Raw genomic sequence first — 12307 nt, forward strand, 5'->3', positions numbered from 1 at the left:
GTGCTTAGCTCGACACCCCATCTGATAGACCTTGCCCTAACAATAAGTATATTGAGTTGTAATGAAAGAAATATCCTAACTTTGAACTCAGTGAGAATGTGTTGGTGCCCCAGTAGAGGATCTTACATGAGATCTCAAGGCACAATGTTCAGAATTCAAATTCAAAAACAGCCTTTGAATTTCCTGAATATCCAACTTCATTTTTGTTGATTTTACTTACTGGTGATTATTGATCTTTTTGAGTTACAGACCTTTTAAAAAGAGGACTAGCCTACCAGTTTGGCAATCTCTAGCAGCCATTGCTGACCTTAGAACTACTGTAACACCATTTTGCAAAGGATCTGAGTGAATCCTATGGCAACATCTGTTCCTCAGTAATCACCTGCTATTTTGACCAATTTGGGTGGCCAGGTGGACATGACAATAAAGACCATGGCTTCGAAATGAAGGTCTTTCAGTTAGCCAACACCAGGAGTTAGTGTTCCCAAGTTCCTCAAATAAAAACTCCAAACTAGCTGTGAAGAATTATTAGCAAGAGTGAATAGGTTGTATTACTTTGTAACAATTCATACAGAGCTCTAGTCTCTTAGAGACAGTTCCATTTTTTTTTCATAGCTACAAATTCCTTAGTTCCTTCCCAGGTAATCACTGAATACAGTATTACATCAGTTGTTTATTGACTGGTTGATTAGCTGTTGGAAAGCCAAGAAACAAGATTTACTTGAAGTAACTTTCAGATAGATAATAGTGGGAAGAACATTTATAACTCAGTTGTAAAATGGTGTGATAAAATTTAATTTATTCTTTAGAAACTTACGGTTTTTAAGGCTTATCTCACTGAGATAAACAATGTATCTTCACATTATTCACATTATACAATTTTTACTATTCCAAAAAATACATCCATGTGCTTGCAAATATAAGCATAATTCTATTCACTTTAGCTGTCACATTCTAATTCAGATACATATGATCAAATTAAAAACCTGATTAAATGAGCATATTTGCATTGTTTTAAGTAAATAACTGAGATATTGCTCTTCACATTTTTGCTAAAACAGCCTGAAATATGCAAGGTCAGAGGCTTAACCTAGCTGAGAAGTGAATAAGCATGACTGGTTCTAACCAGTGTCTGCGCATTAATGCATTTTCTTGGGTTAAGCTAGTTGCTACTGAATATGGCTTAATATTCTCCTCAAGTTTTCTCATTATGTAAGAAATCTCTAACTTCACCAAAGCAAGTATGACGTCTGCAGGAGAAGAGCTACAGAAAATTCTTCCTTTCACAAACACCAGATTTTTCACATCAGCTTAACAGTTGCAAACACACAATTCCCAAACTACACCTCTAGTCTATAGGATTCAGAACTGAACTGAGTTTATGAGCCGTGTTATTGTTTAAACCGTATAAATAAAACCTACATTGTTTCGGTGAAGCTTCTGCTGTACAAATGCAGAACAGCCGGGGCTGAATAGATTCTATTAATAATGAAATATTGAGTTTGGTATTGACTTGAAGAAGTATTATCGCCTCCTTGACTAACCCTTAGCTGCCAGCAGACGCTGCCTCAGGCCAGTACACACCTAATTGCTCGGGAAAAAGGCCGTTTCCCTACCTCATTGAGCCGCATGATGTGATAAATTTGCCTCAGGTACTCGCTGCCACCTGGTTTGTGGCAGATATCCAGGACCATCATGTTTATTTTCTGCTCAGTCAGTTCAAGAGCAATATCTCCTTCTTCTAAGGCTGTGCTTTTCTCTATTGTCATAAACGCACTAAATACAAAGAAAGCATATCAGTGATGAAGAATTGCAAAGATGGAAAATAATCAGAGAGATTGAGTGTGGAGAGTCGATGCAAGTCTCAGATTCAAAGCACCCATAAAGACTTTGCTCAAATAGGTAAGCCTTCCCAAACCGCTGCTGCTCATACAAACAGTGCCTTAGAACTAAGCACCTGAAAGCATTTTTCAGAAACTGAATCGTTTCTTTTTAAAACATTTCTTTATTGCATTTATACTCCTATCTATAAAACATTTTCCCATTACTGCAATTGTTGAAATTGCCATAATCATGGGATGAAAACAAAACATTTCTTTTTAAGAACATGTAAGAAATAATTTGTATTTTCTCTTTGAGGATAAAAAGTATCTTTGATGCCAGAAATCGTTTTAGTATTCTGTCTTTTGTAGATTCCTCTTTACACCTGTCTAAGAACACATTAAAGACTAATTAAAGTGTCAAAAGGGGGAGCCTGTTATGCTAAATATAGGTTGGTGCTTCCTGGCAGTGTGCTTACCACTATTTTAAATTGGCCCTTTGACACTTGTTGCCTTTTAAAAATATATGTCCCCTCTCTTGTTTCTTCTTGGTAACAGATACTTAGTAAAAGTCATTACCCTGATTATTCTTCTATAAAAAGGGTCTATCACTAATCCAGGAATGTGCAAGTTATATTTGGAAATATATTTCTTTAATATAAAAATGAATATGCTAATTACTAACTTTAAATATTATTTACATAGTAATAATGGATGGCATACTTTCTTTTAAAAATTTCTCTAACTAAAAGTGCAAAATAAATCATGATATTCCACACAAATCATCTATATTCCACACTAAATTTGTTATTGCAATTGCTATTTGGATCATGTCGGGCTTTGCAATCTAAATATTCTTAAGAAAACGCATGGTTTTCCACTGTTTCCCAGACTAAACGAAATTTAATGTGGTGTAATCATCTATACACTGCAGTTCATTACTGAGATTTTGCCATGATTATAAAATTAGTTCTGCTAAGAGTCAGTGCTGCTGACCTGAAGACTGAACCAAATGACACCCAGCTGCTGGACATTAACTTTTATATTGCTTCCACATGTAGCTGCAAAACATCCTTCTTTTAAAAAGAAAAAAAAAAAACTTTACGATCATATAAGCCTTGCTAAAAAACAAAGCAAATCCTGCTCTTAGAGATTTTCATTAGCTAGAGTAAATCTTTAAACAAACAAACAAAAAGACCTTGTTTCAGTCAAAGAAGTTTGTCAATATTTTGAAGCTGCACACAGGTTGCAAGCAAAATTTCTCGTCAGGTTTTTGCAGAGTCTGACATTGAAAAAGTTGAGGTCCTCCGACACAGGAGTACCTTAGTGTCAGCCCCGGAATTGTATCCTTTCCTGTCCATCACTGTGCAGGTGAAGCAAATGATTGGATTCAGTCAATGCTATGATTAATGAGTTCCTCTCTGGATTTGGGACTGCATATCAATCATGTCATTAGGGAGAATGTGCCCTGAAAGAGGCAGACCTTAGCCAAGGAATAACTGCATTAATCTTAATCTGTATATGCACCCAGCCAGCCAAGTCAGGGTCACCATGATGAAAAACAATAATCTTCAACTCGACAAATTACTTTGCAAAGACAGACATTTCTTTACTTTTTGGGCTGTGTGTTCTCCAGAATCTAAGTTGACTGTTTACAGCTTGAGTGTTACTACAAAGTGAAGGTTATTTTAATGAATAGTAATGCTTTCAGGCAGTATGCAAGACAAGCAGTGCTTACAGCTGCCACCTTTCCACTGCAGTTATTGCACAATTTCCATAAAATCAAAGTTAAATCTGGATGCAAGTGAAAGAAGTCTAGCTAAATGATCTTGTGTAGTTCCAAGATAATCTTCATGGAAAATTAAGATTTCATTGATCTTAACAGAAGAACTATTTAGTTTAAATGCTTCCATTCTCATACTTAAAAAAGTATATATATGGTAAAGCCAAGGCAACGTTTCACCTATACACAGACATCATTGTTTAAAATACATTTTCCCCATGGTACAGATCTATGAAATAAATGATCGTTGACTTATGAGAACTATGTGGAGCTGAAAGTTTACTTGTATACCAGATACTCAACTTAAAATCAAAGTCAAGAAGAAACTTTTCTATAGCTCCCAAAACCTGTAAGAAATTACCTAAAGTGAATTAATAAGTCAAATTAAACTCCTTTTCAAATAAATGTAATAAACAACTTTAAAATCTGCTTTTTTATATTGATGTTACTTGAGAAATTGAGAAAGACACAACACTGTGCAAATTACATGATTACATAATGTATATTCAGAATCTTTGAGGGCTGTCAAACATTTTTAAAAGTCAGCAATTCAACATTTTGGATGCAGCTAATCGACCAAATATTAGCTAGACAACTCCCTACATAGGAGATACCAGATGTGTTGGTGCTGTTTATAAAATACTTAAACTAAAATCAACTTGTAAGGAAATAATTTTACTTATGGATTCCTATCCTGTATGTGGTCCCAGGTGCATGACTGAGACATACTTTAAACTGATCTTATTGCTGGAGGGGCTCCTACATTAGCAGGACCATAAATTTCACTTCAGATCCACTATTTTTACTCTTCTTTATTCTCTCCCTTTCATAACCACTGCCATGGAGAATGACATCTGGCCTTAATCTTTAAATCATTGGATTAAAGCCCGTAAATCAGAATCAAATGCAAATGTAAAGATTAAGAAGGTCATTATCAATGTTACTAAGTTTTTGCCTGACTGCTATTGTTATTTTTACCCACAGGATGCCCTAGAAGTAAGTTTCTAGAAATCATGTGACAAGACCACAAAAATCATCATCATTGACATTTCCCCATTTGGATTAGTATAATGTCTTACAGATTAAATCAACCAGTAAAGATATCATAATACTAATTAGTAGAGTTTATAAATAACAAATACTCGTTTTTTCACCTGCATACATTTTTTAAAGAGAGAGAGGAAAAGAGAAACTGGGAATTGAACCCAAAAACTTTTGGTGTATAGGATGACGCTCCAACCAACAGAGCCATCTAGCCGGGGCTTACTAGTTTTAAGTGTGATGCTAAGAACTTTATGAACGCTAGTTAATTTCTCAAAACAACTCTATCAGGTTGGTGTCATCCCTGAAAATTGAGGCTCTGAGAGATTCCGCAACTTGCACAAAATGGCCCACTTAAAAAGGGATTTGCATTTGTCCATCTGATTCCAAAGCCTGAGCTTCTCATCACCACCATGAACTGGGAAAATTAACAACTCGTAGTCGTTCCAGGAAGAAAGTTATAATTGTATCGGCTGGCAATGTGAGTATATTTTAAAAGAATGGAGGATGGGGTGTGTGAGTGGTGTAAAAATACAAGGGCTCGCTTAGTGATCTGCAGGCCACATGAACCGTGATTCCTTATCCATATCATGCAATTCTATACTGAAGACTCACTTTAACAAGGGAGGACTCTATGTACATATTTAAATTCAGCAGGGACCCTTAAAAATCTCTGCAATACCACAAATCATTTAGCTCTTGGTGACAAACCTACGGGAAGGCTGACATTTTCATACCGAAACAGCTGGGTGTGTTTATAGCTCGAGTGTGATATGCCCCAGTTGCCCTCTGGGATTCTTACATTACCAGATGAAAAATGTGTACCTTTTTGACAATCAGGTACACAGAAAGCAATAAAAAGCCTTTTATATCCATTAATTCCTTCTTAATTTAATCTCCATGCCCAATCCATTTACAAAACGCTCCAGGCTATCCACTAGATACCTGTTTGCACACTGAAAAGGAGTGAAACCAAATTCTCCTGGGTTTAACTACTACCCTTTTAATCAGAAACCTGAAGACAGTGAATAAACAGGTGTAATGTTCCAGTGTATCAATGGGTCTCAAATTTTAATAAGACAAGGAACGTCTAACAATCCAGTTTTTAATGGAATATTTATCTTCTTCGATATTCATGGAAATTCCCATGAAGTTACCAAAATGACCACTGCTGCCTCTCTGACAATATTTTGCTGTTGCTGTTTATTAGCAATTTTGTTATTTTGATTGTATTTGATGAAACTGAGTGAAAGAAAAAAACATTGCTTTACCATTCAGTGCTCAATTTCCTTGCTTTCAGCAATTGGCATTTAATCCAGTTGGGTTTTTGCTGCTCAATGCTCTGTATGACCTTTTGGGTCATTGGATTAGGGCTACTCGTCTGCTCTCCCATGATGCCTTTCAAACACACACAGATTAAACCGAGTTTCTCTTTACTCCATCTGTCAAGGGAGGCACCTGTTAAAAGTTCCACAGTGTTTCCATCCTCAAATATCCGACATATAATTACAATCAAGTTCCAGACAAGCAGGCTAGCTTTCTTCAAGTCAACAAAGTTTTTTGACATTTTTCTCTCAGACAGAAAAAAGAAGTATTTAATTGGGGGAGGCAAACATGCAATCACCGTAGGTAACTTGCTGATTACAATAGATACTGCCTGCGCAGCAAGCCTTGTGAAGCCTGGGGAAGAAAAGAAAGAAAAGGTATGATTAATATTAGCATTTGCGTTCCATCACTGTGTTGTTTTGAGTGTTGTGTGGAGAATGTCTAATTTCTGTGGAGAAAATTGTGGAGAAGAACCAGTGCTTGACATATTGCAACAGAACTCTACTGGAGTCCCCTGCAGGACTGCCTAAAATTTCCCAAATGTCAAACTTATTCTTTTTCTCCTTCAAATAAAGATTAGAAAAGTCAGAATTATTACTTATATTGTTATCTATTAAGACTGCGGGTTTAAAGGGCCCAGATGTCCTCGACTAATAAATGCAAAGCTCTGCTGCTGGGCCTCTTTGCGGTCTTCACTCTGGAAGCCTCTCTCCTGCTCCCTTGGAATCCACGTCAGAATCATTCCAGCTCCTGTCAAGACCTCTCCATTTAGTTCTTAGCCCAAATGTCACCTCCTCACAGAAACGTTCCTCGCCATCCCATCTAACTCAGTCCATTCACGTCCTTCCTATCCCAGCCCAAATCCCTCCTTAACATTAGATCCCAATTTCTTGCTTTTATTGTAGCACTTAGTATCACCTAATAATTACCTCCTTTATTTGTTCAATGTTTTTCAACCTCCACTAGAATATAAGCTCCATGAAGCCCCTGCTGCATCCCCAGCACTTAGTACCTCATATATAACATCCATTCAATAAATATTTGTTGAATAAATGAATCAACAAACTTTCATGGTTACCTCTACTATTTTTCTCTGCTTCTTTGAGTCTCCTGCTAGTTCCACTTCCTACTAACACCTCTTAATGGTGAATATTTGCTAAGAAGTCCATGGCCCATTGACCAACAATGCTACACACTCTCCTTTGCGTGGCGTTATTTCTCTGAAGGATTGACTGATGCTCCCTCTACATCAGAGTTTCTCACCTTTGGCACTATTGACATTTTGGGCTGGATAATCCTTTGTTGTGAGGTGCTGTCCTGACATTGTTGGATGTTTTAGCAGAACCTCTGGCCTCTACCCACTAGACGCCAGTAGCCTCCTCCTCAGTTGTGACAACCAAGTGTTGCCAATGTCTTCTGGGGGCAAAATCCTCTCTGGTTGAGAATCATTTTCTAGATGACTCCAGCATCTTTTGTCTTGGCCTTTCTCCAGGATAGCAATCCTAAAACTTCAGCTCCCTGTTGGGTATCCCATTTCTCTGTCCTACTCATCATTAACTCAGTATAGCTAAAACCAAATTCATTGTTTTCCTCACAGCCTGGCTTGGCCCTCTTTAGGCTTCTGCATAACTCATCATTCTCACATGGATGCCCTCTCTTTTCATGGGTCACCCACTTTCTTCAACTCATGCCATGTAGTACCATGTTTTGTATTATCATCTATTATTGTTTATGTTTTATTGTTACTTAGGTCCTCATGAGTTGTCTTTACAAGTAGACTAAAAGGTCATTAAAAGCATGGAAAACAATCTCATTGCTTCTTGAGTATCTCACAAAGCCAGGCACAGTGTTTTAAGCCTCTATGTACATGCATTTATATGAACCTTGGAACTAAGTGAGAAGTCAAAAGAACATAACTTTGAGTTCTTCAGTAAAACATTTATTGTTTTTACTGAACAAAAATAAAACAATGTGAAAGATGTTTGCGACATTTAAAGAAGTCAATCTGCTCTAAAAAGTACAAAGCTCTTGGAAAACATATGTCTAGTCTGTGACTTCTCAGAAATTTATGACATCTTCAGAATCATTTAAAAAATTAGCTAGAGCAGTTTTTTTTTTAAGTCTGTAAAATGGCTCCAACATATATTTGAATGATCTCATATGACTGCAGTATTAAATAAAATAATAAATGCATAAGTACCTACTTGGTAAAAAATAGTTTCTTAATAAATATTTTCTTTTCATTCAAATAAATATGTTTAGATGGGTGTTGAAATATAAACAAAGCAAATTAAGAGAGTCCTTTGTGACCCCTCTTCTCTATGTCCTTAAATTATTTAAATGTCTTATGCTTCTTATGTGTCTCTGTCTCACTCCCCATTCTACTGTCTGGTACTTGAGTTCAAAGGTTTTATCTTCTATTCTACTTACCCTCGAGAGGGTCTAACTGCAGACACAGAGTAAACATTTGACAGCCTATAGATTGCAGGTAAAAATGACCAATTCTCTTCATACCTGCACTTCCCAAACTTTATAAAATCTGAGGGCTCCAGGTACTCAAATCCCTAACTACTTCATTAAAGCTTAAGGCAAATTCCAATCAGAACCTTTAGGCTGATGACAAATTAATAAATTCATTCTACTAATCACAGGGGCTCTGAGTCTATGATGATGTCAACAGCACTCCAGGGAGGGATCTTTTAAGAATGCCACACATTTATTTTTCTGTCTTTATTTAAATAGCCTGACTTCTATGTAAGCCACATATATGTAGTATATTGTAAGAGCCATCTCAATTTCAAAACTGATAAAGTGAAAAAAATTTGTCTTAGAATAAATGCAATGTGATATCTATATTTATGTATTTGTTATTTCTTCCTTCCTATGCATATACTGTAATTATAATATATTTTGTGGATTGTAAGATATGCAAAAGGAAAAGTTAAAGTGAATGAGGTAGAGACAGAATAATATCTTAAAATTAATTTTAAGATTTTGTTTATTAATGGTATAAAATGTCAACAATAATTTATTGAGTAAGGATAATGTGATTTAATATATTTTATTATTTTTAAAATCTGGGCTTAACACTCTATGGAAAGTGATTCAAAGTTCAGGTACTAAGTTCAGTCTGTTTCCATACTTGTTTTATTTTTTAATTCTTACCCGAGGACATTTTTCCATTTTTTGTTCAGATAGAGTGGGAGGGAGAGAGAGAAAAAGAAACATCGATGTGAAAGGGACACATAGAGTGGTTGCCACCCGCACGACCCAACCAGGGCCGGGGATAAACTGCAACCAAGGTACGTGCCCTTAGCGGGAACCAAACCCGGGTCTCTCCGGACCGCAGGCTGATGCTCCAACCGCTGAGCCAAACCAGCCAGGGCTCAATACTCAGTTTTAATGGCTGTCGCGGCGGGTGGAAAAGCCATTACATGAACATATAGAGATTCACGTGGAACAAGTGCATCAATAACTGGGCTTGTGAAATCATGGCTTTCAGTCTCAGCCACCAAATAGGCAAAGGCTGTTGTTGAAGTGTGATTCATAACTATTCATCATTCAGGCTGTCAATTAGTTGTTCTTGCAAACAAGCTGAAAAATATTTTCCTTTTGTATTTTTAAGCAAAATGTTCAAGAGTCACTTAACCTCTTATTTGGAATATTTTCATCATGTTAGAAAATTCTAAGTTCTTAAGCGTGCAGATATAAAATTTATATAGGTAACAGTAATTTTTATAAAATAAATATTTCTGGTTTTTAGAAAAAAAACTCTCTTAATGACTTCTGATACCATGTTGTGTATTTTTGCCACCAATTTCTCAGCAATCTGCATGTGAACAATGAATACATTCTCCTTGAGGTGCTACCTCTGTATCCCCTCCAGAATCCAGTTTCAGTTAAAGCTGTTACTCCAACAGTTTTCCCATAAAGCACTCTTTTAATTTAAAAAGTAATTTAGCGCTAAGAAAATATATTCTCCAGTATATTTCTCATTTAATTGTTGTCAAAGAAACAAAACAACTATTCTTTGTGTATTTGCTTTCTGAAATACGAGAGCAAATACTTAAGCTGATCTATATAACAAACATGTGAACTTTTATTCAACTCTTCCACAAATCCCCTACTTTGTATAATTTATTGTAATATTTATTTCTTTAAAGCTTCGGTGTTTTCTAGGCATCGGTATTTGCTGACAAAGGAATAAAGATGTGCATTTCAGTTTGTTGCCACAGTGTTTTCCATGTTCCATCACTTTCACTGTGTCAGGAAGAGCAAATGTTCCCCTCAGCTAGACTATTTGTCTTTTAATAAGTCACAATCTTCAAAAAAAGTCTCTCAACATTTATTGTTATTTCAACAAATTTGCAAAGTACTGGATTAAATACATTTGACCTAAAATATTGCTGGAAACTCTTACAGAGGTTTGTCTTCATGTTTTAAATGCTTGGTTTTGAAATCTCTTGCTAATCAAGATGACTTTAAACTACCTCTAGCTAATATCTCAAGGCACAATACTCACTTAGGAAGGACTCCTGTTCAATGATAATGAAAGGGAAGCCATATTTTGAATGGCTTTTCCACACATTTCCTTTTATATTCTTTTTTTTTTTTTTTTCTTGGCCAAACCTGATCAGATTGTTATTGCTTTTCCTTATAACACGTTAGGACTAGGAATGTGTGAGCTTTTACACCTTGTCATTGTTTGCTCCTCCTTGCATCCTCAATGTTACTTTTATTTTATTTTTTTATCCTCACCCAAAAATATTTTTCCATTTTTTAGACAGATAGAGTGGGAGGGAGAGAGAGGAAGAGAGAGAGAGAGAGAAACATCAACGTGAAGGGACACATAGAGTGGCTGCCACCCGCACGACCAACCAGGGCCGGGGACAAACTGCAACCGAAGTACGTGCCCTTAGCGGGAACCGAACCCGGGTCTCTCTGGACCGCAGGCCGACTCTCTAACCGCTGAGCCAAACTGGCCAGGGCCTCAATGTTACTTTTAAACTGCAGTTGATTTGTTGGTTTACAGGAATATGTTAAAGCCACTTGTGTGTTTTGTGAGGATTAATTTTGTTAAAACTGGATTTTGAAATGCAAAGGACAACCGTGGCTCATTACTGTATGCTAAAAGCTAATGAGACAGTGAGGTTACCCTGTCAATCCCTACCCAACAATATTGTCCCCAGCACATGACTGGCTCACACAAAGACCAAGGAAGAATTCCAGCGATAATCTCTGTGTGACATTTTAGTAAAGTTTAATTTCTTTCTTTGTTTCTTCACACAACAAAGAATTGTCTTGCACATCCCCCAAGGTGTTTGTACCCATTTGAAAATAGTTATACTAGTCTTCAATCACCAAGAGGAAATATCTTATTTAGAGTTTATCTCTGGCCTCTACTCCAGCGACTGGTAATAGTAATAATTCACCTAGTAAATATCTATTGAAAGAGCAAGTGACAATGTCTGGCATGTAACTATTACCTTTCTCATATAGGGTTGAAAACAAAGGTTGAGCACCATCAGTCTGAAAGAGGGCAGAAATGAAAAACAATGGCCTTCTATTGTCATAGCCACTGGGAAGGCACAAAAGCTTTATAAAGTCACTTTTCTTCACCACCTACTTTTTTATAATTATGTGACTTGGCACCCCTTAATGGCTGTCTATCGTGGAAGTGTACTTCTACTTTTAGTGATCATTTTATAAAGATTATTTAGTAAGGAAAACAAGAACAAGTATCTACACAGTAAGCAATTTTTTTTGGAAACTGAGGTTGTTAAAATGTTATGGAAGAATTCCAAAATGCTTTTATTTTGTTTTAAATGCTTTTAGAAAGCAAAATCATTCATGAATAGAATGTCTTAAAAGCCACAAGCAAAATGGTGCTATTCCTATGATGTGATATGTTCCGTGTAGATCATGCCTCCTGAATTGTTCTGTCTACGAAATATCCAAAAGCTGGAATGAAGAGTGACGGCAGCAACTCGGACAAGGCGGAACTTAGGTAATGGAAAGGTGACATTTTCCAACTTCAATTAAATGGCTTTACTAGATTCAAAGGCAGTTTAATAGGGCTTGGACAGAATTAAAACATTACTATGAAAGGTCACAGATAGATAATTGATTTGAGTTCGTAATATAAGTTTGTTGGATAAGAGCCACATTGTTTAGGATCTACATGAAGAAGAGTGAAAGAATGGCTAGTCCCGTCAACTGGCTTTAGTGGGTTTGGCTAGAGTATTTTACTGTTGACAATTACTTTAGAGTTAATGAAAAAAATTCTTTTTAAAAGATGAATATATTGCCATTTGTTTGCTCAAGAAATGAACAAAAG

At 36.3% G+C, this 12307-nt stretch overlaps 1 protein-coding gene across 1 annotated transcript in view; it reads right to left on the bottom strand.

Annotated features, from left to right (window-relative positions):
* The window catches only part of KIAA0825 (KIAA0825 ortholog), a 373867-nt gene that overhangs the window by 201090 nt on the left and 160470 nt on the right, over positions 1–12307 (bottom strand). Inside the window, exons 18-19 of the mRNA XM_036279227.1 lie at positions 5916–6324; positions 1617–1776 (exon numbers count right to left, since the gene is read on the bottom strand). Coding sequence (XP_036135120.1) covers positions 1617–1776; positions 5916–6324 — 569 coding nt within the window. The remainder of the gene's footprint in view (positions 1–1616; positions 1777–5915; positions 6325–12307) is intronic.

This window comes from Molossus molossus, unplaced genomic scaffold (assembly GCF_014108415.1).
Source record: "Molossus molossus isolate mMolMol1 unplaced genomic scaffold, mMolMol1.p scaffold_m16_p_3, whole genome shotgun sequence".
Classification (NCBI taxonomy): domain Eukaryota; kingdom Metazoa; phylum Chordata; class Mammalia; order Chiroptera; family Molossidae; genus Molossus; species Molossus molossus.